The sequence below is a fragment of the Solanum tuberosum genome, unplaced genomic scaffold (genome assembly GCF_000226075.1).
Source record: "Solanum tuberosum cultivar DM 1-3 516 R44 unplaced genomic scaffold, SolTub_3.0 scf00103, whole genome shotgun sequence".
Lineage (NCBI taxonomy): Eukaryota > Viridiplantae > Streptophyta > Magnoliopsida > Solanales > Solanaceae > Solanum > Solanum tuberosum.
Genome location: NW_006239027.1, coordinates 1,459,039 through 1,484,525, shown reverse-complemented (window position 1 = coordinate 1,484,525; position 25,487 = coordinate 1,459,039). Strand labels below are relative to the sequence as shown.

The window sequence follows — 25,487 nt, the reverse complement described above, 5'->3', positions numbered from 1 at the left end:
TTTACAGAATTCGACTAGCACAACACAAGTAATGTTTAACGGTGAGAACTTTAAAAAAAAAAACTACTTTAAAGGAAATATTCTATTGCAAATGTATAAGGAATAAATAAATTCCCATTGAACAAAAAAGGCACTCAAAAATCAAATTTGAAAAACATGTGTCCAATTTTTTACTTATTTTTTTGTCTTTTATTGATGCTATTAATCAGCTTTTCCTCAAAGATTCAAAATATTTTTGTGTTTATTTTTAAACTTTTGACAAATAAAATTAAATAAAAGAACATATTTATATATTATGCGTTTAATATAAAGCGCAGGGAGGCGGAGGGGGAGGGTGGGTTTATAAAAAAACTCTTATTAAAAAGCAAGGAAGGTCGAGAGAATCTAGAAAATGGCCCATTTCTTTTTACACATATTTTATTTATTTATAATGAAAATAAGGAACATTAAAGATTAAAGATAGAGAAAGGGGAGTGTTACAACTTACAACTCCAATAACTCATTTTCTATATTTTTTTAATTTATATTTCCTTTTATTTATTTCAGTTATCATACTTATTAAAAACAACTCATTTAAAATAATTAAGCATTATTTAAGAAAATCAAAATATAATTAATTATTAATTTTCATTTTTATCCTTATTCTATATGGAAAAAGATTAATACGATGAAAAAGATAATAGTGATAAATTGAGATAAAATACTAGTAAATAAGAATAATTAATTAATTACCTTTTTAATCAAGATTTGCTTAAGGCCTTGTATAAAAGAAAAAAAAAATGACAGGTAAATCAGACTAGAAAGAGTAATGATTAACTTTTTATAAGCATAATATATACATATCCTCAAACTTAGTTTCAACCGATAAATAAGCACCTCAATATTGCATATCTAAACACCTCAATTTGCTCAACCGTTAGCTAAACACTTCAACTTGTTCTTATGATATCTTGTGAACGCTTCGATATTGACACTACATAAAAAATGATCTTTAGCGGCAATAACTTAATTGTCACTAAATATGTACTTTAAACGGTAATTAACACTCTTTGTTTATGTCCCTAAAATCTTTAGCGACATTGGATCCAATAACAATTAACTAATGCCGGTAAAGACTTTAACACTCTTTGTTAATATGTATATTTATTACTGCTAAAAGATATTTTTATTGTAGTGTGACGTAATACATAAATTTTGTAAGTGTCTAAATAATCATTTTGTAAACTAGAATGTACTCAAATAATACAATGAAATTGATTAAAGTGTCTAGATATACATACTCAACTCAAAAGTAAAATATTATATGTCTATATATACGTTGTAGAGAGATTTGACGGTAATATATAAATAGGAAAAAAAAAGAAGAAGCATAGGAATAAAAAAGAGACCGGATGTTGACAAATTTCATGTCACTGTTGTTATTGAAGCCTCGTTTGTTTGTGTCAAGATTTTCTTATCTGGGATTTCTCTTTCTCTTTCTTTCTTCCTTTTTTTACAAAAAAAAATATATAGTACTATTACACAACATAACCTTTGAAGTCTCATACAACTTCTGTCTGTCTCTCTTTCTCTCTCTTCTTCTTGATTTTCTCTTCTCTCTCTAAAAAAAAGTTTTTTTTTTCTTTCTTTCTGAGAACTTGTGGCCCCAGCAGATTGAAATCTACAATCTTTTATCAGTTTTATGAGGATCTGAGCTTCTTCAATGGTATTATCAAACTACCCTCTTTGTTCTTTCCTTCTAATTCTTGTTTAATTATTATTATTCTGTTTGTTCGAATTTATATGACTTGCTTTTTATTTTATTTTATACTGTGTTGAAAAAAATGACATATTTTTATATTTAGTTGGGATAAAGGGTGTACTTATTATTATAAGTACTATTTATTACTTTGTCCTCTTTTGTTCCTCTGCTTCTTCTTTTTGGGGTCACTCAATTCTTCATGATTCTTGAATTTGTTAAATTGCTGCTAGTGTTGTTCATTGTTCAATCCATTTAAAGGGTGTTGAGGAAAAGTGTTTCCAAGATGTGGGGTTGAGGTAAATTCTTGTATATTTTACTTTTTTTTAGATTTATTCTTATTTGACTTTGAAAATCCAAGAGCAGAATATTTCTTTTTTTATTTATTTTTTGGCTTTGTTTAGCAAGTTTTGGATTCTATGGGTAATTGTGTTTAACATTTTCTTTTGGTATTTATTGTGTTATCTGGAGATTGAATTTTACTTTTGATCTTGGATCTTTTTTTTTGCTTCATTTACTCTAACAAGTGAAAAAGATTGGAACTTTGTTGCTTATAAAGTGATTTGTTTTGGGTAAAGGTTAAAACTTTGAATTGCATGAGTAAAGATTGAAACTTTATTAGAAGAAAGAGTTATACTAGTCATTAAAATCCAATTTAGGAAGTTCATGGTGAGAGTGGAGTACATTGAAATCTAAGTTATGTGCTATTACAAGATTGGTTGCTTGTCTTTGTTAGCAGATTTTGATAACTAGAGAGTCGGGGATTTTCGTGCTGCTTAGAGATGAATTTCTTGATTAATTGCAATCTTGATTACTGTCTGTTGTCTTGTTTTTTACTCTTGTATCCTTGTGCTTTATCAATTGGTTTTAGTTCATGATGGACAAGACGAGTTGGTTCCTCCTTACTGTATGCTATAGGGAACAATTAGTTTTAAGTCTTGAAGCCAGTGCGTGTGAACACAGCTTTAACAAAACAGTAATTGAGAATGTCCACGGAAGTCTCATGTGTGTTCTAGGAGAAAAAAGTTAGGATTTTTGTGATGCTTAGAGACGAATTTCTAGATTAATTGCAATCTTGATTACTGTTTGTTTCCTCTTGTATCCTTGGGCACAACATTGTGGTTCTAATTAATGATGGACAAGACGAGTTGGTTTCTCGTTTCTGTATGCTATAGGGAGCAATTAATTTTAAGTCTTGAAACCGGTGCGTATGAACGCAACTTTAACAAAACAGTAATTGAAAATGTCCACAAAAGTCTCGTGCGTTGTTGGAAGTGTGCTCTAGGAGACAAAGAAGTTAAGATGTTTTCCACATGTTGTTTGTATGATTCGTGCAGAGTGTGTGCAGTACTTAGGCTGCTTTGGTGCAATTTGTCCTTTGAAAATCATGATGGCGAGGTTTCCAAGAATATTTTCAACAGGTCTATTTGGGATTGTTTTACTTGGTAGAAACAAAGTTATCTTTCAATGCTGACTACATGTTCCCGTATCCACGAATTTTTGCACGTTAAGCTTAGGAAAGAGTACAAAAGAGAAGTCCACACGTTCACAAGTCGCGTGCATAGTCACTCCTGGAGATAATCTTGCATGTGCTAATCCGGCGTCATTAATTTGTAATCTATACAACCAATTACATGGAAATGTTAACAAAACATTAATTGTTGATTAATGTAAAGGAAAATCCGTCGAAGTTAAGCTTTTGAAAGATATATTTTAAGCAAAATAGTTTTTTCCATATCCTGTTTTTGGGAAAAAAACCCTGAAAGAGTCTTCTTCAGGACAATATCTATGCAATTGATCTTCTCTTCATAAAATTCTTCAAGGCCTCTTGATATTCTTGTTTCTGTCTTCATGAGTATATTACGGAATTGGAGAGTTTTGGATTTTGGTGCTCCTTAGAGACAAATTTTCAGATGTATTGCAATCTTGACTGGTGTCCATTGTCTTGTTTGTTTCCTCTTGTATCCTTGGGCACTGCATTGTGGTTCAAATTAATGACGGACGAGACGAGTTGGTTCCTTGTTACTGTATGCTATTATAGGGAGCAATTAGTTTTAAGTCTTGAAACCGCTGGTGGACATAACTTTAACAAATGAATAATTGGAAAAGTATATGCAAGTCTCATATATTGGATTTTGTAAGTGTTCTCTAGGAGAAAAAAAACTAGGTGTTTTTTGTCCTTGTTGCCGATGAGAATCGTGCAGAGTGTGTGCAATAATTAAGCTGCTTGCGTGCAATAATTGGGTAGCTTTGGTGCAATTTGTCCTTTGAAAATACTAAGGCGAGGTTTCTAAGAATATTTTTGGCAGGTCTATTTGGGATTAGTTTACTTGGTAGAAACACATATATTTATCTTTCGATGCAGACTACATGCTCCAATATCCAAGAATCGTCGCATGTTAAACTCGACGCAAGAGAAGTACATTAACTAATTAATCTAGAAAGGAATAGTTCATTAATTATCATTTTCCATTGTGATACATCTCTAAAGGTGGTTTTCATGTATGGTGACTTTAAATAGAGAAAGTCGTCTTACATCTTGTGAGTCTATTTCTCCCTTTTCCTTTATTCCTCTGTCCCCTCTCTCTATCTATGTAAAAGAACTTTTAAAGAAAGAAATGGAGGAAGATATCATTGGTGATGCAGAGAAGTGACTCTGTTTTTAAGCTTCAGATAGCAGTACTCCATCACCTTTTACTATTTCTCGTATCATTTTGTCAGATATTTGATCATCTGCTTTCTTATCCTTACTTGTGTATTAAATTGTTGTATTGCTTGATTCTATTAAATTGTTCACACGTCACATGCATAGTCTTCTACTCCTGGAGATGATCTCGCATGTGCTAATTCGTCATCATTAATTTGTAATCTGTACAACCGGTTACATGGAAATGTTAATAAAACATTAATTGCTGATTTATGTAAAAGGGAACTCATAAAATTAATTGATCTTCTCTTCATAAAATTCTTCAACGCGTCCTGATGTTCTTATTTGTGTTTTAGGGTATAACCATGGGCCTGTCAATGAAGATATCCTCTAGTTGACAAAAATAATTTGTATTTCAAGGAAATTAGGGGTTCTCTAAAATTAGAGAATCTCTAATTCTCATACTTACCCCTACACGAACATACAAGTCTCAACGCATAACTAAAAAACTCCCGAGGAACACCGGACTTTATGTAAGTGTAACAACAACTTAGTCTTAAATCTCTACTCGTGCTATCGATTATCGAACTTGTTGTGTTTACTTTTTAGCTAACTCTGCAATCATTTCAAGATATGGTATGTCTATTGATACAATTTCCTTTACGTTATTTAGATCTAAGTCCTTCTTTATATTATTTTCAGTCATCATGGTGTTGCACCTGTAAACCGGTGCAGATGGAGGTTTACGTAGCTTATAGTTAAACCATCTTAGTCTAGTTCCCTCAATTTATCATCTTTGTCTGCTACAGAACATCTTTTTCTGAAGTCATTTTGTTAAATTTGACTTTCAGTTTGTTAGTATCTTTGTATGGCGCTCCCATAGCACTCCTCCATTGCACCGCTATTTTAATACTATGTATGTTGTCCTGCATCATGTTATTCTCATTTTTCTTGGATAAAAAAATTGTCTTTCAATACTTCTGGAATTAGATATTTGAATTATCTGCATTTAGATACCTTTATTTTACTAAACGTATAAGGATATGTTTGCTGTAATGTGTTGGGATCATATGTTCGTAAATAGATGCGTAGGTTCTGAATATCTCATCTTTTAAGAACAGTTTCGAAGTTTATTCAGAAAACTGTTTGGTTTTAATTAAATTGTTTGATGCCACATCTTGGCAGGAATGGGAACACAAGTGCACTATAAAGGATTCTCACCAAGCTATTACTCTATGAGAGACCTTAATGAGGATGCTAACAGCAGCAGTTGGCCCCTATTTTATGGAGATAAGACTTTACCAAACGGGCAATATTGTAATGGTTTCACGTCGAGGACTGTAACTGATGCATATCCAGGGTATGATAAGGACATTCTAAAGCAGAAAATGATTGAACACGAGGCCATATTCAGGAATCAGGTAATGCTTCCCTTTTTGCTCTCTTTTCTTTTTTGAGAAGTTAGTTGGAAATTTTGGTTTTCAGTATGGTTCTACATATCCTAACGCCATAGTCTCTTGGACTCTCCTGCTTCAAAATATCTTCATCTGCCATGTAATCCTTTTTTGCCTCGTGTCAACAGCGTTACAAATATACTTATGCAATGGTTTGCTTGTAGGTGGTGGAACTTCATCGCCTTTACAGAATTCAAAGGGACATGATGGACGAATTTAAAAGGAAGGAAATGCATAAACATCGCTCATCAATGGAGCCATCATGTTCATCCAGTCACCTAGGACCTCAAGTACCATCTGAGGATGTCCGGAAATGGAACATCACAAACCTTCCCTTGGAAAATTCTAGTTATACTAGACCATCTACATCTGGTACTGAAATTGTTAATTCTCCTTTTAGTTCTTCAAAAGGAGATTGTGTACAGCCCGATCGAGTTCTAATGCAAAATGATTATTCTTCGAAAGCCTGTGATGTTTTGGAGGCTAGGCCCTCAAAGGTCCGGAAAAAGTTGTTTGATCTTCACCTTCCAGCCAATGATTACTTAGATACAGAAGAAGGTGGGCAGTTGCGAGATAATGCAGGATCTTTACATCCTAGTTATCCTGCTAATGTAGATTATGTAGTTACTCAAGAGAGTGGAACAAAATTGTTTCTTGGTGGTGGTGCAAAGGGTGATCGCCGAAAAGATACTTCAACATCCAATTCGTGTTTGAGAAGCTCAATTGGATTGGCTGACCTAAATGAACCAGCGCAGCTTGATGAAGCAATCGATCCTGTTGATTTTCTTGGTTATGGTAATAATCATAAAGAGACTAGAAGCATAAATGCTTCTGCAAAATCAAATTCACCGTTTGTGGCTTTGCCTTGGAATTCCAATTGTGCAAGCCCAAATGAGTCTTTAAGTAACCGATACGATCGCAGTAGAGGCAAAGACAGGGAGTGGTTAACTTCAGCACATGAAACAGGTGACAGTTCCTTCCGAAATTTCTGTATATTACTCAAGTTTAAAAGCTTCTGGAATTCTTTTGTACCTATCTTGAGTTGCTTCAATTTGCAGGTAACATCAAAGGCAGCTCAGTTTCATTACCAAGAGGTCTCGAAGAAGAAAAGATCCCTGCAGCTTCCCATCAAGCACCAGTAATGATTAACAAAGCCTATCAAGCTCCGGGCGCTTATCTAGTTCACCATATTAAGGATGGCATTTGGAAAGATAGAACAGGACATAGTTTAGATATGTCTCACAGAAATGGTGAGCAGTCTAATTATACTCAAGTGGGACCATTTGTTACTTCCAAGATGGCTAGTCCATTTCCATGTGCAAGTTCCTCTGAATTTAGCAGTTCGTGGCCGCATTCTGTCTCTTCTTGGGAGAAGCCAAACGGTAGCTTTACTCAGAGGTTATCCTCATTGCATACAAATTCATTTTTCAACTCATCTGCAGCAGTTGGTAAGGGTTCACAGTCATCTCAGAGACAAATTGGAGACTATTGGCAAGCTAATGGTGGCAGTTCTAGGGTGCGTCCAGGCTGTGCCAGTGAGCTACCCAACCGAAGTGTTTTCTACCATGGGTCCTCATCTGGGACGAAAGAATCACCAATTCACGTCCCTTCAGGTGCTTTTGACTCTTTGAGCTACATTAAGGGGGACCGGTTTACATCTGAACATTCCTCTAATAATGCATTCGAGAATTTTCTCATTAGTTCTAACAATACGGATGTGAAATCTGCAAAAGGCTTCAACTTAAATGTGCTAGCAACAAGTGCACTCAGCGAGGAACCTCCCAGGCAAGATGTTGAGTTTAGTAATGAAAAAAGAGAGCGTCAAGATCCTGTGACAGTTTTGCCGTGGCTTAAAGCTAAAGCAAATTATAAAAATGAGGACGTCAATACAAGGATAGGTGGAACTTCAGCAGATTCAGGATTTGTCCAGGCTTACTCAAACTCTCCTTTCTGCCAGAGTGATCCATCAGCTTTGGAACATCACCATATGAAGACCGCAAAAGAAGTGGTCGAGACGCCACATGTAAGGAAAATCCTTGGTGTTCCAATCCTCGATATTCCCGTAGCTTCCAGAAATGAGTCGTCATCATCACTTGTTTTTGCTTCTGCTAATCTTCGTTCCTCTCCTGAGAGAAAAACTATCAAACAAGAGAGGAGTATGGTGATCGACATTAACGTGGCTTGTGACCTTTCTATGCTTGAGCCTGAGGAACCTTATGTTGTAGAACAAATTGCTACTAAGAAAGTGATGGAGACAAAAGCTATGAACATCAGGAATCACTTTGATTTGAACTCATGTATTACTGAGGATGAAGAAGAACCAGTTTCTGCTGTAACCGATAAGGCCAGTGTGAAGACTATTCTGGATATAGACCTCGAAGCCCCTGTACTTATGGACAATGAACAAGATGATTTGCCTGGAGAAGATGATGACAAGCAACACGAGGCATCTTTGCAGCACACACAGGAGGAACTACTCAAGACTGCAGCAGAAGCAATAGTTGCCATCTCATCATTCACTCATTGCACCGCAATAGAGGAAGCAAAAAGTGATCCGTCTGATGATCCCCTGGAATCTCTTCGATGGTTTGTTGACGTGGTCTCTTCTTGTGCAGCGGAGCTTGATAGTACTCCATCTGCAAAAGAAATTACAGGCAAGAACAACAACATGATGGTTGCACTTGCACATAGTTCTTTTAAGGAAATAGATTACTTTGAAGCTATGACATTGCAACTAACAGAGACCAAGGAGGAAGATTACATGCCTAAGCCATTTGTTCCTGAAGTCCAAACAGTAGAAGATGCAGGAGCAGCCAGTTCACTAACAAATCGACCACGAAGAGGGAATGCAAGGAGGGGAAGACAACGGAGGGACTTCCAAAGGGATGTCCTTCCTGGTCTGTCTTCATTGTCAAGGCATGAGGTGACTGAAGACATCCAGATATTCGGAGGGTTGATGAGAGCAACAGGCCATACTTGGAACTCCAGTTTGACAAGAAGGAACGGGACAAGAAATGGAGGTGCAAGGGGAAGGAGGAAAAAAGTCGTGGACACCAGTACCCCGGTATTGACCACAACAACGACAACCTCTCCACTAATTTACCAACTTAACAACATTGAAGCCAGTTTGGAAGATAACAAAAGCCTAACAGGGTGGGGAAAGACGCCTAGACGCCCTCGGAGACAAAGATGCCCTGCAGGCAATCCTTCTCCTGTCCTGTTTACTTAAAACACAGGGCAAATAACTCTGTAATTTCATCCATTCATCATTTATAGAGATGACATTAACCGATTCGCGTTCATTTTATGAATTTCTGGAGTGAATTTCTTTTTAGCTACATGAGGATTGTCATTGTACATGTTTTTGTGATTGCAGGAATTGTTTCAGAGAATGAAATGATGGAAAATCCATAGGCATCTATTATATCCCTCATGAGTTGTGTTAATCTAATCTCTATGATGTAACCTCGTCTTCGTAGGAAAGTTACATTGTATATACAAGATCGACCTTTTGATTTATATGTATATTCTTGTGTTTTAACATTATAAGTATGAATTGTTTATTAGACTAAATAAAAGAAATATAGGACTAAGACATAAAGACCATAAAAGAATCATTTTACAGTATTTGAATAGTACAAGTAAAGTTTATAAAGGAAATATTCTATTGCAAATATATGAGGAATAAAAGAAATTCCTATTGAACAAAAATAAAGGCACTCAAAATTAACTGAAAAAACATGTGTGCAATTTTTTTTAAAAATATTTTATTAATGCTATTAGTCACCTTTTTTCTCAAAGATTCAAATTATTTTTTTAAATAGATTTATTGGCAATTAAAAGATATATTTTTATATATTATATCTATAGTATAATGTGACAAGGAAAGAGGGAAGGGGGTTATTAGTTTTCTTTTTTTATCACTCTAATATCTGTACTAAAAGCAAGGAAGGTGGAGAGAATCTAGAAAATGTCCATTTCTTTTTCATTTCCTAAAAAACACACATATTTTATTTATTTATTTATAATGACAATAAATATGGAAACAAATTAATATGACAAATAAAGAAGAGTAATAAATTGAGATACATAATAAATAAGGATAATTTAGTTAATTACTTTTTAGTTTAAATTAACTTTTTTACTGGCGCAATACGTTTAACATACTCTTAAATTTGACATCAATTTTGAGAGTGCACATCTATACACCTCAACTTGATTTAAATTAATAACTAATAAATTAAACACTTTAATTTATTTTTACTATGCCTCATAAAAATCCGATATTGACGTGACATATACATTTTATACACGTCTTGACTCTTGATAATTATTAGAGTTTTAAATCAAATAAATTGAAACGGAGGAATAAAAAGAGACCGAATGTTGACAAATTTCATGTCCACTGTTATTACAGAAGCGTCGTTTGTTTGTGTGAAGATTTTCTTATCTGGGATCTCTCTTTCTTTCTTCATATTTTACAAAAATATAGTACTACACAACCTTTGAAGTCTCATAGAACTTGTGTCTTTCTCTCTCTTCTTCTTGATTTTCCCTTCTCTCTCTAAAAAAAAAAGAGCTTTCTTTTTCTTTGTTTCTGAGAAGTTGTGGCCCCAGCAGATCGAAATCTCCAATCTTTTTTCAGTTTTATGAGGATCTGAGTTTCTTCAATGGTGTTAGCAAACTACCCACTTTGTTCTTTTCTTCTAATTCTTTCATAATTATTATTACTACATCATGTAAAATGGGAGGGAGTACTTATTAGTGTACTATTTATTACTTTGTCCTCTTTTGTTCCTCTGCTTTTTTTTTTTTTTGGGGTCACTCAATTCTCCATGATTCTTGAATTGCTGCAAGTGTTGTTCAATCCATGAAAAAGGGTGTTGAGAACAAGTGCTGCCAAGATGTGGGGTTGAGGTAAATTCTTGTATATTTTGCTTGATTTATTCTTATTTGACTTTAAAAATCCAAGGACAAAATAAGTCTATTTTGTTTTTTTGCTTGGTTTTAGATTCTATGGATAATTGTGTTTATACATTTTTTTAATGTTATTTGTAGATTTGATTAAGTTCTTGAGTTTACTAGTGATCCTCTCTATTTGGGATCTTTTTTGTGGCTTTTGTGTTTATGATTTCTTCATTTACTCTAACAAGTGAAAAAGATTGGAACTTTGTTGGTTTTAAAGTGATTTGTGCTTCATTTACTCTTACAGTTGAAAAAGATTGGAACTTTGTTGCTTATAAAGTGAGTTGTTTTGGGTAATGGTTTAAACTTTGAATTGCATGAGTAAAAACTGATACTTTATTAGAAGAAAGAACTATACTAGTTATTAAAATCCAATTTAGGAAGTTCATGGTGAGAGTGGAGTAGATTAAAATCCAATTTATATGCTATTACAAGATTGGTGTCTAGTCTTTGTTAGCAGATTATGATAATTGGAGAGTTGGGGATTTTCATGTTGCTTAGAGATGGATTTCTAAATTAATTGCAATCTCGGTTACTGTCCGTTGTCTTGTTTGCTTCCTCTAGTATCCTTGGGCACTACATTGTGGTTCTAGTTAATGATGGGCAAGGCGAGTTGGTTCCTTGCTACCCTATGCTATAGGGAGCGATTAATTTAAGTCTTGAAATTGGTGCGTGTGAACGCAACTTTAACAAAACAGTAAATGAAAATGCCCACGAAAGTCTCGTGTGTTGTTGAAAGTGCGCTCTAGGAGACAAAAAAGTTTAGGATTTTTTCCACATGTTGCTTGTGAGAATCATGCAAAGTGCGTGCGTTACTCGGGCTGCTCTGGTGCAATTTGTCCTTTGAAAAATATGATGGCAAGGTTTTTGTAAGAATATTTTTAACAGGTCTATTTGGGATTATTTTACCTGGTAGAAATACAGGTTTTTAAATATTATTTTATAAGGGCTTGGTAGAAACACAATTATCTTTTGACTACCGGATAAGTATCGCTAACTGGCAGGCAATAGAATCAGCTGATAGGCGCAGGCAAGCGTAACGAATCACATAGATAAGCCCTACCTGTCAGCGCAAGGATGGATAGGGTGAGCGAAGTGCGAAGGGGAAGGTGTTGACTACATGTTCTCGTATCCAAGAATTGTCTCATGTTAAGCTTAGGAAAGAGTACAAAAGAGAAGTCCACACATTCACACGTTGCGTGCAAAGTCTTCTACTCCTAGAGATAATCTTGCATGTGCTGATCTGGCATTATTAATTTGTAATCTATACAACCAATTACATGGAAATGTTAACAAAGTATTAATTGCTTATTTATGTAAAGGGAAAACCGTCAAAGTTAAGCTTTTGAAAGATAGACTTGAAGCAGGATAGGTTTTTCCATTTCCTCTTTTTGGGAAATAAACCTGAAAGAATCTTCTTCAGGTTAGTATCCATGCAATTGATCTTCTCTTCATAAATATTTTCAAGGCGTTCTGATAGTCTTGTTTCTGTCTTCATGAGTAGATTACGGTAATTGGATAGTTTTGGATTTTGGTGCTGCTTAGAGACAAATTTCCAAATTAATTGCAATTTTGATCGGTATCTGTTGTCTTGTTTGTTTCCTCTTGTATCCTTGGGCACTACATTGTGGTTCTAATTAACAATGGACAAGACAAGTTGGTTCCTCATCACCCTATGCTGTCAGGAGTAATTAATTTTAAGTCTTGTAACCGGTGCGTGTGAACACAACTTTAACAGAATAATAATTGAAAATGTCCATGGAATTCTCACATATTGGATGTTGAAAGTGTTCTCTAGGAGAAAAAAAGCTAGGAAGTTTTTTTTGTCCTTGTAGCCTATGAGAATCGTGCAGAGTACGTGCAATAATTAGGTTGCTTTCATGCAATTTGTCCTTTAAAAATCACGATGGTGAGGTTTCTAAGAATATTTTTGGCAAGTCTATTTGGAATTATTTTAGTTGGTAGAAACACATTTTTCTTTGATGCTTACTACATGCTCTAATATCCAAGAACATCGCATGTTAAACTCGATGCAAGAGAGGTACATTAACGAATTAATCAAGAAGGAATAGTTCATTAATTATCATTTTATCGTGATACATCTCTAAAGGTTATGGCATCTTTAAATAGAGAAAGTCGTCTTACATCTCGTGAGTCGATTTCTCCTCTTCCCTTTATTCCTCCGTCCCCTCTCTCTATCTGTGTGAAAGAACTTTAAAAGAAACAGGGTAAGAAAGAAATGGAGGAAGATATCATTAGTGATGCAGACAAGTGATTCTGTTTCTAAGCTTCAGATAGCAGTACTCCATCACCTTTTACTATTTCTCGTATCATTTCAGATATTTGATCATTTGCTTTTCTTACCCTTACTTGTGTATTACATTTGCTGTATTGCTTGATTATATTTTGTAAGTAATTTGATGTAAGCTAGGAGTTTTCCCCCATATTGCTGGTGAGAATCGTGCAGAGTGCGTGCAATACTTGGGTGTCTCTAGTGCAATTTGTCCTTTGACGGTTAGGTTTCTAAGAATATTTACAACAGGTCTATTTGGGATTATTTACTCGGTAGAAACAACAGTTTTCTATTGATGCTGATGACATGTTCCAGTATCCAAGAATTGTCGCTTGTACATAGTGGTCAAAGTCTTCTACTCCCAGAGATAATCTTGCTGATTTATGTAAACTGAAAAGAGAAAGTAATCGAAGTTAGCTTTTGAAAGATATACTTGAAGCAGAACAATTTTTTGCGTTTCCTCTTTTTGGGAAAAAATAACAACCTGCAATAGTCTTTTCCAGGATAGTATCTATGCTATTGATCTTCTCTTCATAAAATTCTCCAAGGTGTCCTGAAATTCTTATTACTATTTGTTTCCTCTGCTATCCTTGGGCACTATGTTGTGGTTGTAATTAATTATGGAAAAAAGAAGAGTTGGTTCCTCGTTACTGTATGCTATACAGAATAATTAATTTGAAATCTTGAAATGGGTGCGTGTGAACATAACTTTAACAAAGTATGCTCTAGGAGAAAAAAAAAGCAAGGAGTTTTCCCCCATGTTGCTGGTGAGAACCGTGCAGAGTGCGTGCAGTACTTGGGGTTGCTCTTGTGCAATTTTTCCTTTAAAGGTGTTTTGGATTGTTTTACTTGGTATAAACATAGTTATCTTTCGATGCTGACTACATGCTCCAGTATCCAAGAATTGTTGCATGTTAAACTTAGGAAAGAGTACAAAAGAGAAGAAGTTCACAAGTTCAGACACCGTGGGCAAACTCTGCTAATCCTGGAGATAATTTTGCATGTGCTGATCTGGCCTCATTAATTTGTAATCTGTACAACCGGTTATATGGAAATGTTAATAAAATATCAATTGCTGATTTATGTAAGGGAAAGTTGTCGTGGTTACTTTTGAAAGATGTTACTTGAAGCAGAATAGTTTCTTTTTTTCCTTTTCCTCTTTTCTGTTTTAGGGTATAACCCATGGGCTCGTCAATGAATATATCCTCTAGTTGGCAAAAATAGTTTGTCTTTCAAGGCAAGTTAGGGGTTCTCTAAAATTAGAGAATCATACTTACCCCTACACAAACATACAAGTCTCAACACATAACTAAAATACTCTTGAGGAACACCGAACTTTATGTAAGCATAACCACAACTTAGTCTTAATCTCTACCCCTGCTATCAGTTATTGAACCTGTTATGTTTTTTTTTTAATCCAACTCCGGCATCATTTCAAGAAATTGTATGTCTACTGATACAACTACAGTTATGTGATTTAGATAAGTCCTCTTTTATTATTTTCAATCATCATGGTGTTGCACCTGTAAATCGGTGCATATGGAGGTCTACGTGTGATATAGTTAAACCATCTTAGGCTTGTTCCTCAATTGATCATCTTTGTGTTCTACTTGTTCTTATCTATTCTACAGCACATCTTTTTCTGAAGTCATACACTCCCCTAGCACGTGTTTGATACCAAAGTTCTGTCTAAATCACTTAACCTTCATTTTGCTAAATGTGTAAGGAATGTTGGCCCTCTCAACATAGATGTGCTTTACATAATGCCGCCGTTGGTGTTTGCTATAATCTGTTGGGATCATATGTTCGTAAATAGATGTGTAGATTCTGAGTATCTCAATTCTGTTTCATTGTGGTCATCTTTTTAGAACAATTTCAAAGTTTATTCAGAATAAACTGTTTGGTTTTAATAAACTTCTTTGATGCCAAATCTTGGCAGGAATGGGAACACAAGTGCACTACAAAGGATTCCTACCAAGCTATTACTCTATGAAGGACCTTAATGAGGATTCTAACAGCAGCAGTTGGACCCCATCTTATGGAGATAAGACATTACCAAACGGGCAATATTGTAATGGTTTCACCCCGAGGACTACAACTAATGCATATCCAGGGTATGATAAGGACATTCTAAAGCAGACAATGCTTGAACACGAGGCCATATTCAGGAATCAGGTAATGCTTCCATTTCTTTTCTTTTTTGAGAGGTTAGTTGGAAATTTTGGTTTTCAGTATGGTTCTACATATCCTAATGCCGCGGTCTCTTAAACTCTCCTGCTTCAAAATCTCTTCATCTGTCATGTAATCCTTTTTTTTTTTTGCCTTGTGTCAATGGCGTTCCAAATATACTTATGCAATGGTTTGCTTGTAGGTGGTGGAACTTCATCGCCTTTACAGAATTCAAAGGGACATGATGGACGAATTTAAAAGGAAGGAAATGCATAAATATCGCTCATCAATGGAGCCATCATGTTCATCCAGTCACCTAGGACCTCAAGTACCATCTGAGGATGTTCGGAAATGGCACATCGCAAACTTTCCGTTGGAAAATTCTAGTTATACTAGACCATCTACATCTGGTACTGAAAATGTTAATTCTCCCTTTAGTTCTTCAAAAGGAGATGGTGTACAGCCTGGTCGAGTTCAAATGCAAAATGGTTATTCTTCGAAAGCCTGTGATATTTTGGAGGCTAGGCCCTCAAAGGTCCGGAAAATGTTGTTTGATCTTCACCTTCCAGCCGATGATTACATAGATACAGAAGATGGTGGGCAGTCGCGAGATAATGCAGGATCTTTACATCCTAGTTATCCTGTTAATGGAAATTATGTAGTTCCTCAAGAGAATGGAAAAAAATTGTTTCTTGGTGGCGATGGTGCTGCAAAAGGTGATAGCCGAAAAGATGCTTCAACATCCAATTCATGTTTGAGAAGCTCAATTGGGTTGGCTGACCTAAATGAACCAGCGCAGCTTGATGAAGCAACTGATCCTGTTGATTTTCTTGGTTACGGTAATAATCCTAAAGAGACTAGAAGCATAAATGCTTCTGCAAAATCAAATCCGCCATTTGTGGCTTTGCCTTGGAATTCCAATTGTGCCAGCCCAAATGAGTCTGTAAGTAACCTATACAATCGCAGTAGAGGCAAAGAGAGGGAGTGGTTGGCTTCGGCATATGAAACCGGTAATAGTTTCTTCTGAAACTTCTGTATATTTCTTGAGTTTTGCTGCTTCCGGAATTCATTTGTACCTATCTTGAGTTGCTTCAATTTGCAGGTAACATCAAAGGCAGCTCAGTTTCATTACCAAGAGGTCTCGAAGAAGAAAAGATCCCTGCAGCTTCCCATCAAGCACCAGCAATGATTAACAAAGCCTATCAAACTCCGGGCGCTCATCTAGTTCACCATATTAAGGATGACATTTGGAAAGATAGAACAGGACATAGTTTAGATATGTCTCACAGAAATGGTGAGCAGTCTAATTATACTCAAGTGGGACCATTTGTTACTTCCAAGATGGCTAGTCCATTTCCATGTGCAAGTTCCTCTGAATTTAGCAGTTCGTGGCCGCATTCTGTCTCTTCTTGGGAGAAGCCAAACGGTAGCTTTACTCAGAGGTTATCCTCATTGCATACAAATTCATTTTTCAACTCATCTGCAGCAGTTGGTAAGGGTTCACAGTCATCTCAGAGACAAATTGGAGACTATTGGCAAGCTAATGGTGGCAGTTCTAGGGTGCGTCCAGGCTGTCCCAGTGGGATACCCAACCGAAATGTTTTCTACCATGGGTCCTCATCTGGGACGAAAGAATCACCAATTCACGTCCCTTCAGGTGCTTTTGACTCTTTGAGCTACATTAAGGGGGACCGGTTTACATCTGAACATTCCTCTAATAATGCATGCGAGAATTTTCTCATTAGTACGGATGTGAAATCTGCAAAAGGCTTCAACTTAAATGTGCTAGCAACAAGTGCACTTAGTGAGGAACCTCCCAGGCAAGATGTTGAGTTTAGTAATGAAAAAAGAGAGCGTCAAGACCCTGTGACAGTTTTGCCGTGGCTTAAAGCTAAAGCAAATTATAAAAATGAGGACGTCAATACAAGGATAGGTGGAACTTCAGCAGATTCAGGATTTGTCCAGGCTTACTCAAACTCTCCTTTCTGCCAGAGTGATCCATCAGCTTTGGAACATCATCATATGAAGACCGCAAAAGAAGTGTGCGAGATGGGACATGTAAGGAAAATTCTTGGTGTTCCAATCCTCGATATTCCCGTTGCTTCCAGAAATGAGTCATCATCATCACTTGTTTCTGCTTCTGCTAATCTCCGTTCCTCTCCTGAGAGAAAGACTATCAGACATGAGAGGAGGAGTATGGTGATCGACATTAACGTGGCTTGTGACCTTTCTATGGTTGAGCCCGAGGAATCTGATGCTGTAGTACATATCGTTACTACGAAAGTGATGGAGACAAAAACTATCAACATCAGGAATCACTTTGATTTGAACTCATGTATTACTGAGGATGAAGAACCAGTTTCATCTGAAACCAACAAGTCCAATGTGAAGACTATTTTGGATATAGATCTGGAAGCTCCTGTAGTTATGGACATTGAACAAGATAATTTGCCTAGAGAAGAAGACGAAAAGCAACGTGGGGCATCTTCGCAGCTGCCTGACCATAAACCTGAGCAAACACAGGAGGAATTACTCAGGACTGCAGCAGAAGCAATAGTTGCCATCTCATCATCCACTCATTGCATCTCGACTGAGGAAAGACACAGTGATACGTCTGATGATCCTCTGACATCTCTTCGATGGTTTGTTGATGTGGTCTCTTCTTGTGCAGCCGAGCTAGATAGTACTCCATCTGCTAAAGAAATTACATGCAAGAACAACAACATGATGGTTACACATAGTGCTTTTAAGGAAATTGATTACTTTGAAGCAATGACATTGCAATTAACAGAGACCAAGGAGGAAGACTACATGCCCAAGCCATTTATTCCTGAAGTCCAAACAGTGGAAGATGCAGGAGCCAGTTCACTAACAAACCGACCCCGAAGAGGGAATGCAAGGAGGGGAAGACAGCGGAGGGACTTCCAAAGGGATATCCTTCCCGGTCTAGCTTCATTGTCAAGGCATGAGGTGACCGAAGACATTCAGATATTTGGAGGGTTGATGAGAGCAACAGGCCATACTTGGAACTCCAGTTTGACAAGAAGGAATGGGACAAGAAATGGAGGTACTAGGGGAAGGCGGAAAAAAGTTGTGGACACCAGTACCCCAGCCCCGGTTTTGACCACAACAACAACGAGCTCTCCACTAATACACCAACTTAATAACATTGAAGCCAGTTTGGAAGACAATAAAAGCCTAACAGGGTGGGGAAAGACACCTAGACGCCCTCGGAGACAAAGATGCCCTGCAGGCACTCCTTCGGCTGTCATGTTAACTTAAAACACAGGGAAAACGAGGCTGTAGTTTCATCCATTCATCGCTCATAGAGTGACATTAACCGATTAACGGATTTAGGGAGCTTCTTTTATGAATTTCAGGAGTGAATTTTTTAGCTGCATGGGGATTGTTGTTGTACATGTCTTTGTTCTTGCTCCATAATTTGGAGCCCCCATTATTATGTTTCTGCCATTGGATCTACTGACCCTGTATTCAGCAAGATGCTGCATAATGTCTTGTGCTATTAGCATTTTATTAATGCTATTCAGTGAATGTTGTTGGCTTCCACATGCTTTTTCCCTCTTATCTTAACATAAGATCTTCATGGGAGTTGGCCTCTGAAAATTATAAGTACAACAACATACCCATCTAATCCCATAGCTGTGGTCTATAGTGCAACTCCCTACCTGGTGGAGATAGTAAAGGTTATTTCTGGAAGATGCTTGGCTCAAATAACACATAATACTTGTAAAATAAAAAACTATGAGAATAATGTCGTTGCTACAGATATGAACAAAGAGATGTGACTAACTCTATAGTTGGAAGAATAATAGGATAGAGGAAACTCAAGATTTGCATGGTCAGTTCGATTTTTACTTATTTGGAATTGAGACATAATAATCGAAATATTATTTATTTATTTATTTTGTTCTATTTCTTGTTTTTGTTAATCTTGCAATGTATAATAATGACAACACATATCTAATAGTCTTGAAAAGATTTCAAGTTTGGGCCCACCAAAAGTATTAGGTTGGACAGTGTACTCCCACGTTCTGTCCATTGTTTGGTTCTCCACTTCTTCTGTGGTTCACAACTTCACACTTAATTCCCTTTGTGCCCAAAGGAAGGGACCATCAGAATAATAATACTAAATCAACGATGAAACTAGAAATTTAAATAAATTTATTCTTACCCTATTTACAAATTTTAAATTTTAACAAAAAAGGATTCAATTGAACCCCTTACACCCCTCTGCGACCACAAGTCTTTTTCTATAGAACATCATATCATATATTACTAAAAGTGAAAACTTCTAAAGTGAAAAGTTGAATTACCATTTTACCCTTATACTAAATTAAATCATATATTACTAAAAGTGGGAACTTCTAAAGTGAAAAGTTGAATTACCATTTTACCCTTATACTAAATTAAATCATATATTACTAAAAGTGGGAACTTCTAAAGTGAAAAGTTGAATTACCATTTTACCCTTATACTAAATTAAATCATATATTACTAAAAGTGGGAACTTCTAAAGTGAAAAGTTGAATTACCATTTTACCCTTATACTAAATTAAATCATATATTACTAAAAGTGGGAACTTCTAAAGTGAAAAGTTGAATTACCATTTTACCCTTATACTAAATTAAAATATATAAATATCTAATTAATCAATAACTATTAAATAATAATCATATCATATTATACTAAATCACATACTATTATTTAATATTATTATTATTATTTACGAAAATACCCATAAATCATTGATAACAAATTTAATTTGTTCTTTACCTAATAAAAGTACAGTAAAATAAACAAAAAACCTTTCACTGTGTACATTGAATCTGTAAGTAAAAAATTGCTTCGTATTCCAAAAATATTTAATACATCTTTCAATTGCTTAGTTGTTACATGTAATTATTTCAATCTTAATGTCTGTTTCTCTCATCTTTCATGATAGTAATAACCTTTTAACATTCTTTACAACATTCTATGAATTTGCACTAAAAAAGAGTATATATATATTCAATCACACTGTCTATCAAACTCAAGTAAAGGTTTTTCATTATTCACAGCTTATACCACTCTTAAAAGTTTTCTCATCAGCATGCATCATCACCTATATATTTTCTCCTTTAATTTTAGGTTTCAATTACTGAATACTATTGATTTTTGAGTTCAAGCATTATATTATTTCGTGATGAAAGCGTCGGGGGCAAAACACGTTATTGTTTTGATAATGGTATGAGCCTTTATTTGGGTAGAGAAACATGTTGGCAGTAACTCACATAAATTTTACTATGTGATATTCTTAGTTATTTTTCGGGTTTATATGATGATAGTTCTTTTAGGATAATGAGTTGTAATATTATGCGTGTTTTACATACTTTTCAGTAATAATTCATATAGTTAATTTGCCGAAAGTCCTTTTATTTTGTATATATTTGTGCTTTATTTTCTGGCTTTGTATTTTATATTAGATTTGTTGGGCTGCTATTATTTTTTTCTTTTGATAGGCTTTTGATGATAATTTCTTGAATTGTTTGTCAAAAGTTTTTCCTTTTGTAATGTTGTGCTTTAATAGAGAAAATTTGGATTAGATTATGAAATGACAATTTCTTGTATTAGAATTACATATGCTTGAAGATATGTTGCATGAAGGAAGAAGATCTACACAAAAATTGAAATTTTTTATTCAAAAAAATAGTAATTAAGTTGTAGGTCTCACACTATCTTTGTAGTTGTTTTTGATGGAATAGTCTTAGGGAGGAGCTCATTTAGATAGATGAACACGAACTCCGGAAGAAGATACCTATAAACTAAAAAAGCTATTTGACGTCACACATCTATGTGACAACAATTTGGTGATAGCTTGGGTTTAGCACCAAACGATTGCTTTATATATCCCTTGTATTCTCCAATTTGAATTTCCGATTTAGTTGCATGGTCTCTTCTAGAAATATTACCAATCCAATCAAATGAAATTGTTCAAGACTCACAATAACTTTTAAGAGATATAGAAGTACATTATATTGTATATCTTAATTAGTAGGAACCTAACATAGAAAGCCCCCAAGTTAAAAATTAAATTATCAAAATGTCCTTATAAACTCATAATATTTATGGACAAAAATGTAAATATACATTAATTGTAATAAATATTATCACATTCTATTTAACACTATTGTTATATATTTATGAATATATATATATATATATATATATATATATATCATGAGTTGTATTTGATGTAGCTACTAGCTTTCTCTGATTTTCATCAGGCTCACTTGCTATGTACGTACAATATCTTTAGATTATAGGCTTATTTTCCATTTTGGTTCTTGTTTTTATCTATCCAATAATTAAGATCTATAATTTAGAATATCGATTATTTCCTATACGATTTCCCTTTCAATTTATTTTTTTGCTTTATTCATTTTAATGTAGTATATAATCATATGTATTGTAGTGGTGTAGTACTGTTGTCACGAGCATGAACATTGAAGTATTTTTGTTGAATTGTCAGATATCATTTTCACATATTTTGAACTTAACTATCAAATAGCTAGAAAAGTATCACATTCATGCAACTTTTTTTTTTTTAATTTTATCTTTGATTACTCAATACGTGTTGCAATAATTTTAGATGATTATGTAAAATCTTGTACAAAATAACTTGGGATACACGTGCAACGCACGTGTCCATAGACTAGTATTTAATAAGAATAAGAATGATAAGACAATGTTTTGATGAAACCTTGAGTACTAAAATTCAATAATAATTAGTTGGAATGAGTAACATGAATTTAAAAGTAGAAGATATTCTACAAACAATGACATTAACATGGAAATTAAAATCTTGGTTGTGTTTAGTCAGGTTTTCTGAATGCTTCAAGTAGAACGCGCGGTGCTATGCATCATCAAAATATGGATTATGGACTCTCTTATCTTGGGTCTTCGTTTTCGTTTTCTTTCTGGTGTAGGTTGAAATATGCATTTCGTTCCATTTCTCCTCTTTCTTGATCCTGGTTCAGATGACTTATGAGTTACACACTTGTCATCAGGGACATCTCATCTAGTTAGCATAGTGCTGTCTGAAGTCCAAGGCAGGTTGGAGCTAAAAAGTGGGCTATGTATCAAGTTTTTGCTCAATCCATGAGAATAGCTACTTGACAGAAAGAGAATGGCAGTATTGAGCTCCGTAGCAGACATAATTCTCGTTGAGTGGCAGTTCAAGAAAATTACCTGATGATCCAGGGACAGCTTTAAGTCCCCTCTTAGCCAGTTTTTGGCAGATCAGCAGTCATTTCCAGTTCAGACCCTGTAAAAGCAGCCCAGTGCACTAAGCTCCCACTATAAGAGGGGTCCGGGGAAGGGTCGGGCCACAAGGATCTATTGTACGCAATCTCACCTTGCATTTCTGCAAGAGGTTGTTTCCATAGATTGAACCTGTCACCTCCTGTAATGTGGCAACAACTTTACCAATTACGCCAACGCTCCCCTTCCCCATTCAGAGTCTGTATGAAATAAATATTGCATATTCCCAGGCTAATCAGTTCTTTACATCCAAAAACAATGGAAGCAGCTACTTCCAATATCAGAACATCAATATAAGCTTGAGACTTCCCTTTATGCAAATGAAGTATGTGCCATTTGCTTTATGCTGGTATTCTTTTCTCAACTTCAATCATACTATATCCATCGACCTTTTTTAAACCTAAACTTCGCATCTTTGACCTCACCATTCTAGATTCATTCCATTCTCCCTCTTCTGCATAAATGTTGGATAATAGAGTATAATATCCAGTATCATCTGTTTGCATGTTTTTAAGCCTTTGTTGGATCATCTTGATAATATCCATTCTCTTGTGAATTCTACATCCATTTACCAGGGCACCCCAAATACTAACATCTGCTGGAAACGGCATCGAAGTGATGACTTCATAGGCCTTATCAATATCACCAGCTCGACTAAGAAGATCAACAAGGCATGCAAAATGTTCGGGTTTGGGTTCAATGTTCAAGTTAATCATCAAGTTAAAGAAATATTTCCCTTCATTCAGATAACCAGAATGACTGCAAGCAGATAGAATATTTGTTAAAATGATGTCATTTGGTTTTATTCCACTATTTACCATTTCATGAAAGAGTGAGATGGCATCATCGATTTGACCGTGCATTCCATAACCACCTATCATGGCACTCCAAGATATTATGCTCCTTTCAAACATACTATCAAAAACTCTTCGAGCCATCCAGAGATCTCCACATTTAGCATACATATCTGTCAGAGCAGTATCGATATACATATCATGCCTCACATCAAAGATGATTAACTTATGGTGAATCCATTTTCCCTTCTCCAACCATCCTATAGTCGAGCACGCTTGAATTGCAGCTAAGAAGGTAACTTCATCCATTCTGCTCGAGTTTGAGTATATCTCATCAAAGAGACTAATAGCTTCCCGAGATAAACCATTTTGGGTAAGTCCACACATCATTGAATTCCAAGTCACAATACTTCTTTCTTGTGTATCCTTGAATATCATGAGCCCATAGTTCACAAGTCCACATTTACTGTACATGTCAATCAGTGAATTCTGGACAAACTCCGTAGAAAAGCCAGTCCTGATAACGTGGCTATGAATTTGACAGCCAAATTCAGAAAACCCAATATCTCCAGAAGCTGAGAGGACACTTGCCAGAGTATACGAGTCTGGCAATATTCCTTTTCTAACCATATCCACAAAAAGCGTCAATGCCTTGTCAGAAAATCCTTCCTGCACATAACCTGATATGAGCATATTCCACGAGATGATATGTCTGTCTTGAGACGAACCAAATACCTTGTGGCAATCACTTAGCTTGCCACAGTTAGCATACAAGTCAACCAATGCTGAGCCTAGAAGATCATTGTCACAATCAAAAGCATTTCTAACTATAAAACCATGTATAGACTTCCCTTCGTTTAGCCAACCCAACCTAGCACAAGAACATAAAACAGCCATAACAGTAACTTCATTGTATTCCACATCAGACTCATGCATCTTAACAAACAACGCCAGCGCTTCATGATAGCGACCATTCTGATTGTAGCAGGACATCATTGCTGTCCAAGTATAAGTACTCTTATCAACAGCACTACGAAAAAGCAACTCTGCACTACACGTATCGCCACATTTTCCATACATTGCAACAAGCGAGTTTATCAAAGACCCATCACTCTGAATATTCTTTCTCAATATATAACCATGAACAGATTTCCCAACTCTCCATACACCCAACTCACCACAACCCTCAACTGCACTAAGCAAAGCCACTGAATCAATTTCAACACCCTCCTTAACCAAATCCCCAAAAATCTCCAATCCTTCCTTACCTTTCCCATTACGTACATAGCTCGAAATAATCGAACTCCACGAAACAACATCCTTCACAGACATTTCATCAAACAACTTCCTTGCATAAACTGTCCACCCAAGTTCACCATACATACTCAACAACGCCGTCTCGACAACAGAATCAGACTCAAACCCACATTTCAAAATCCTTCCATGAACCTTCCGACCAACACCCAGATCACCAATTGCAGAAATAGCCCTCAAGACTGAAGGGTAAATGAAACTACTGGTTTCAGATAGTTGACAAAGCATACTGTGGTAAAGAAAAATGGCTTCTTGAAAACAGCTATTCCAAACATGGCACTTAATTATTACACCCCACATGAAAGAATCTGGATTTGGGAATGTGTCAAAGACGAGTCTTGAAGTTTTGAGGGAACCCATTTGGGAATAAGACTCTATAAGCTTGGTGGAAGCAAGTGGATCTTTGCGGAGACCATTGATGATGAGATGTGCGTGAAGTTGTGCTACTGATCTTGAGCTTGAACATGATCTGAACAGTGGCATATACTGTATCATTCTTGAATTTTAGTTCAATGAGTTTCATTATTTTGGTTAAGAGTTTTGGAGGGAGCATATATGAGAGTTGTTCATTTTTCTTCTGACATTTGGAGGGAAAAATATGTGAACTTATACAAGAGCCCGATCCATAGCTAATCGAGGCTTGTCTAAACTTTCATATTTACTATCTTATTATTCGATACTATATTTCGTCTAATCGCAAACAACTTCTCTATGCTGTTATTGTTGTAGTTGTATGAATAACTATGGTATTGTATAAAGTCCAATCAATTGATATTTGATGTTTCAATTGCT

The 25,487-nt window shown here is 35.6% G+C and overlaps 3 protein-coding genes across 7 annotated transcripts; 2 read left to right on the top strand and 1 right to left on the bottom strand.

The window, feature by feature from the left end:
- The first annotated feature begins 1,525 nt into the window (after positions 1 to 1,525).
- LOC102605966 (uncharacterized) lies at positions 1,526 to 9,177 on the top strand. Of its 5 annotated transcripts, none has more exons than XM_015309328.1 (5): positions 1,526 to 1,705; positions 4,742 to 4,918; positions 5,571 to 5,806; positions 6,004 to 6,805; positions 6,898 to 9,177. In XM_015309328.1, the coding sequence occupies exons 3-5, from the start codon at positions 5,573 to 5,575 to the stop codon at positions 9,066 to 9,068; spliced, it is 3,207 nt and encodes a 1,068-aa protein (XP_015164814.1). In that variant the 5' UTR covers positions 1,526 to 1,705; positions 4,742 to 4,918; positions 5,571 to 5,572; the 3' UTR covers positions 9,069 to 9,177. The 5 variants fall into 5 exon arrangements, with proteins under 5 accessions (XP_015164814.1, XP_015164819.1, XP_015164815.1 ...); XM_015309329.1 differs by lacking the exon at positions 1,526 to 1,705 and adding an exon at positions 1,854 to 2,037; XM_015309330.1 differs by lacking the exon at positions 1,526 to 1,705 and adding an exon at positions 2,049 to 3,159.
- Positions 9,178 to 10,241: 1,064 nt separating this feature from the next.
- LOC107057663 (uncharacterized) lies at positions 10,242 to 18,833 on the top strand. The gene is made up of 4 exons (XM_006348658.2): positions 10,242 to 10,756; positions 15,037 to 15,272; positions 15,469 to 16,276; positions 16,369 to 18,833. The coding sequence occupies exons 2-4, from the start codon at positions 15,039 to 15,041 to the stop codon at positions 18,546 to 18,548; spliced, it is 3,222 nt and encodes a 1,073-aa protein (XP_006348720.1). The 5' UTR covers positions 10,242 to 10,756; positions 15,037 to 15,038; the 3' UTR covers positions 18,549 to 18,833.
- A 3,188-nt stretch (positions 18,834 to 22,021) lies between these two features.
- Positions 22,022 to 25,343, bottom strand: LOC102605632 (putative pentatricopeptide repeat-containing protein At1g69350, mitochondrial). The gene has a single exon (XM_006348657.2). It carries the CDS (start codon positions 25,188 to 25,190, stop codon positions 22,929 to 22,931), a length of 2,262 nt encoding a protein of 753 aa, XP_006348719.1. The 5' UTR covers positions 25,191 to 25,343; the 3' UTR covers positions 22,022 to 22,928.
- Between the last annotated feature and the right edge of the window lie 144 nt (positions 25,344 to 25,487).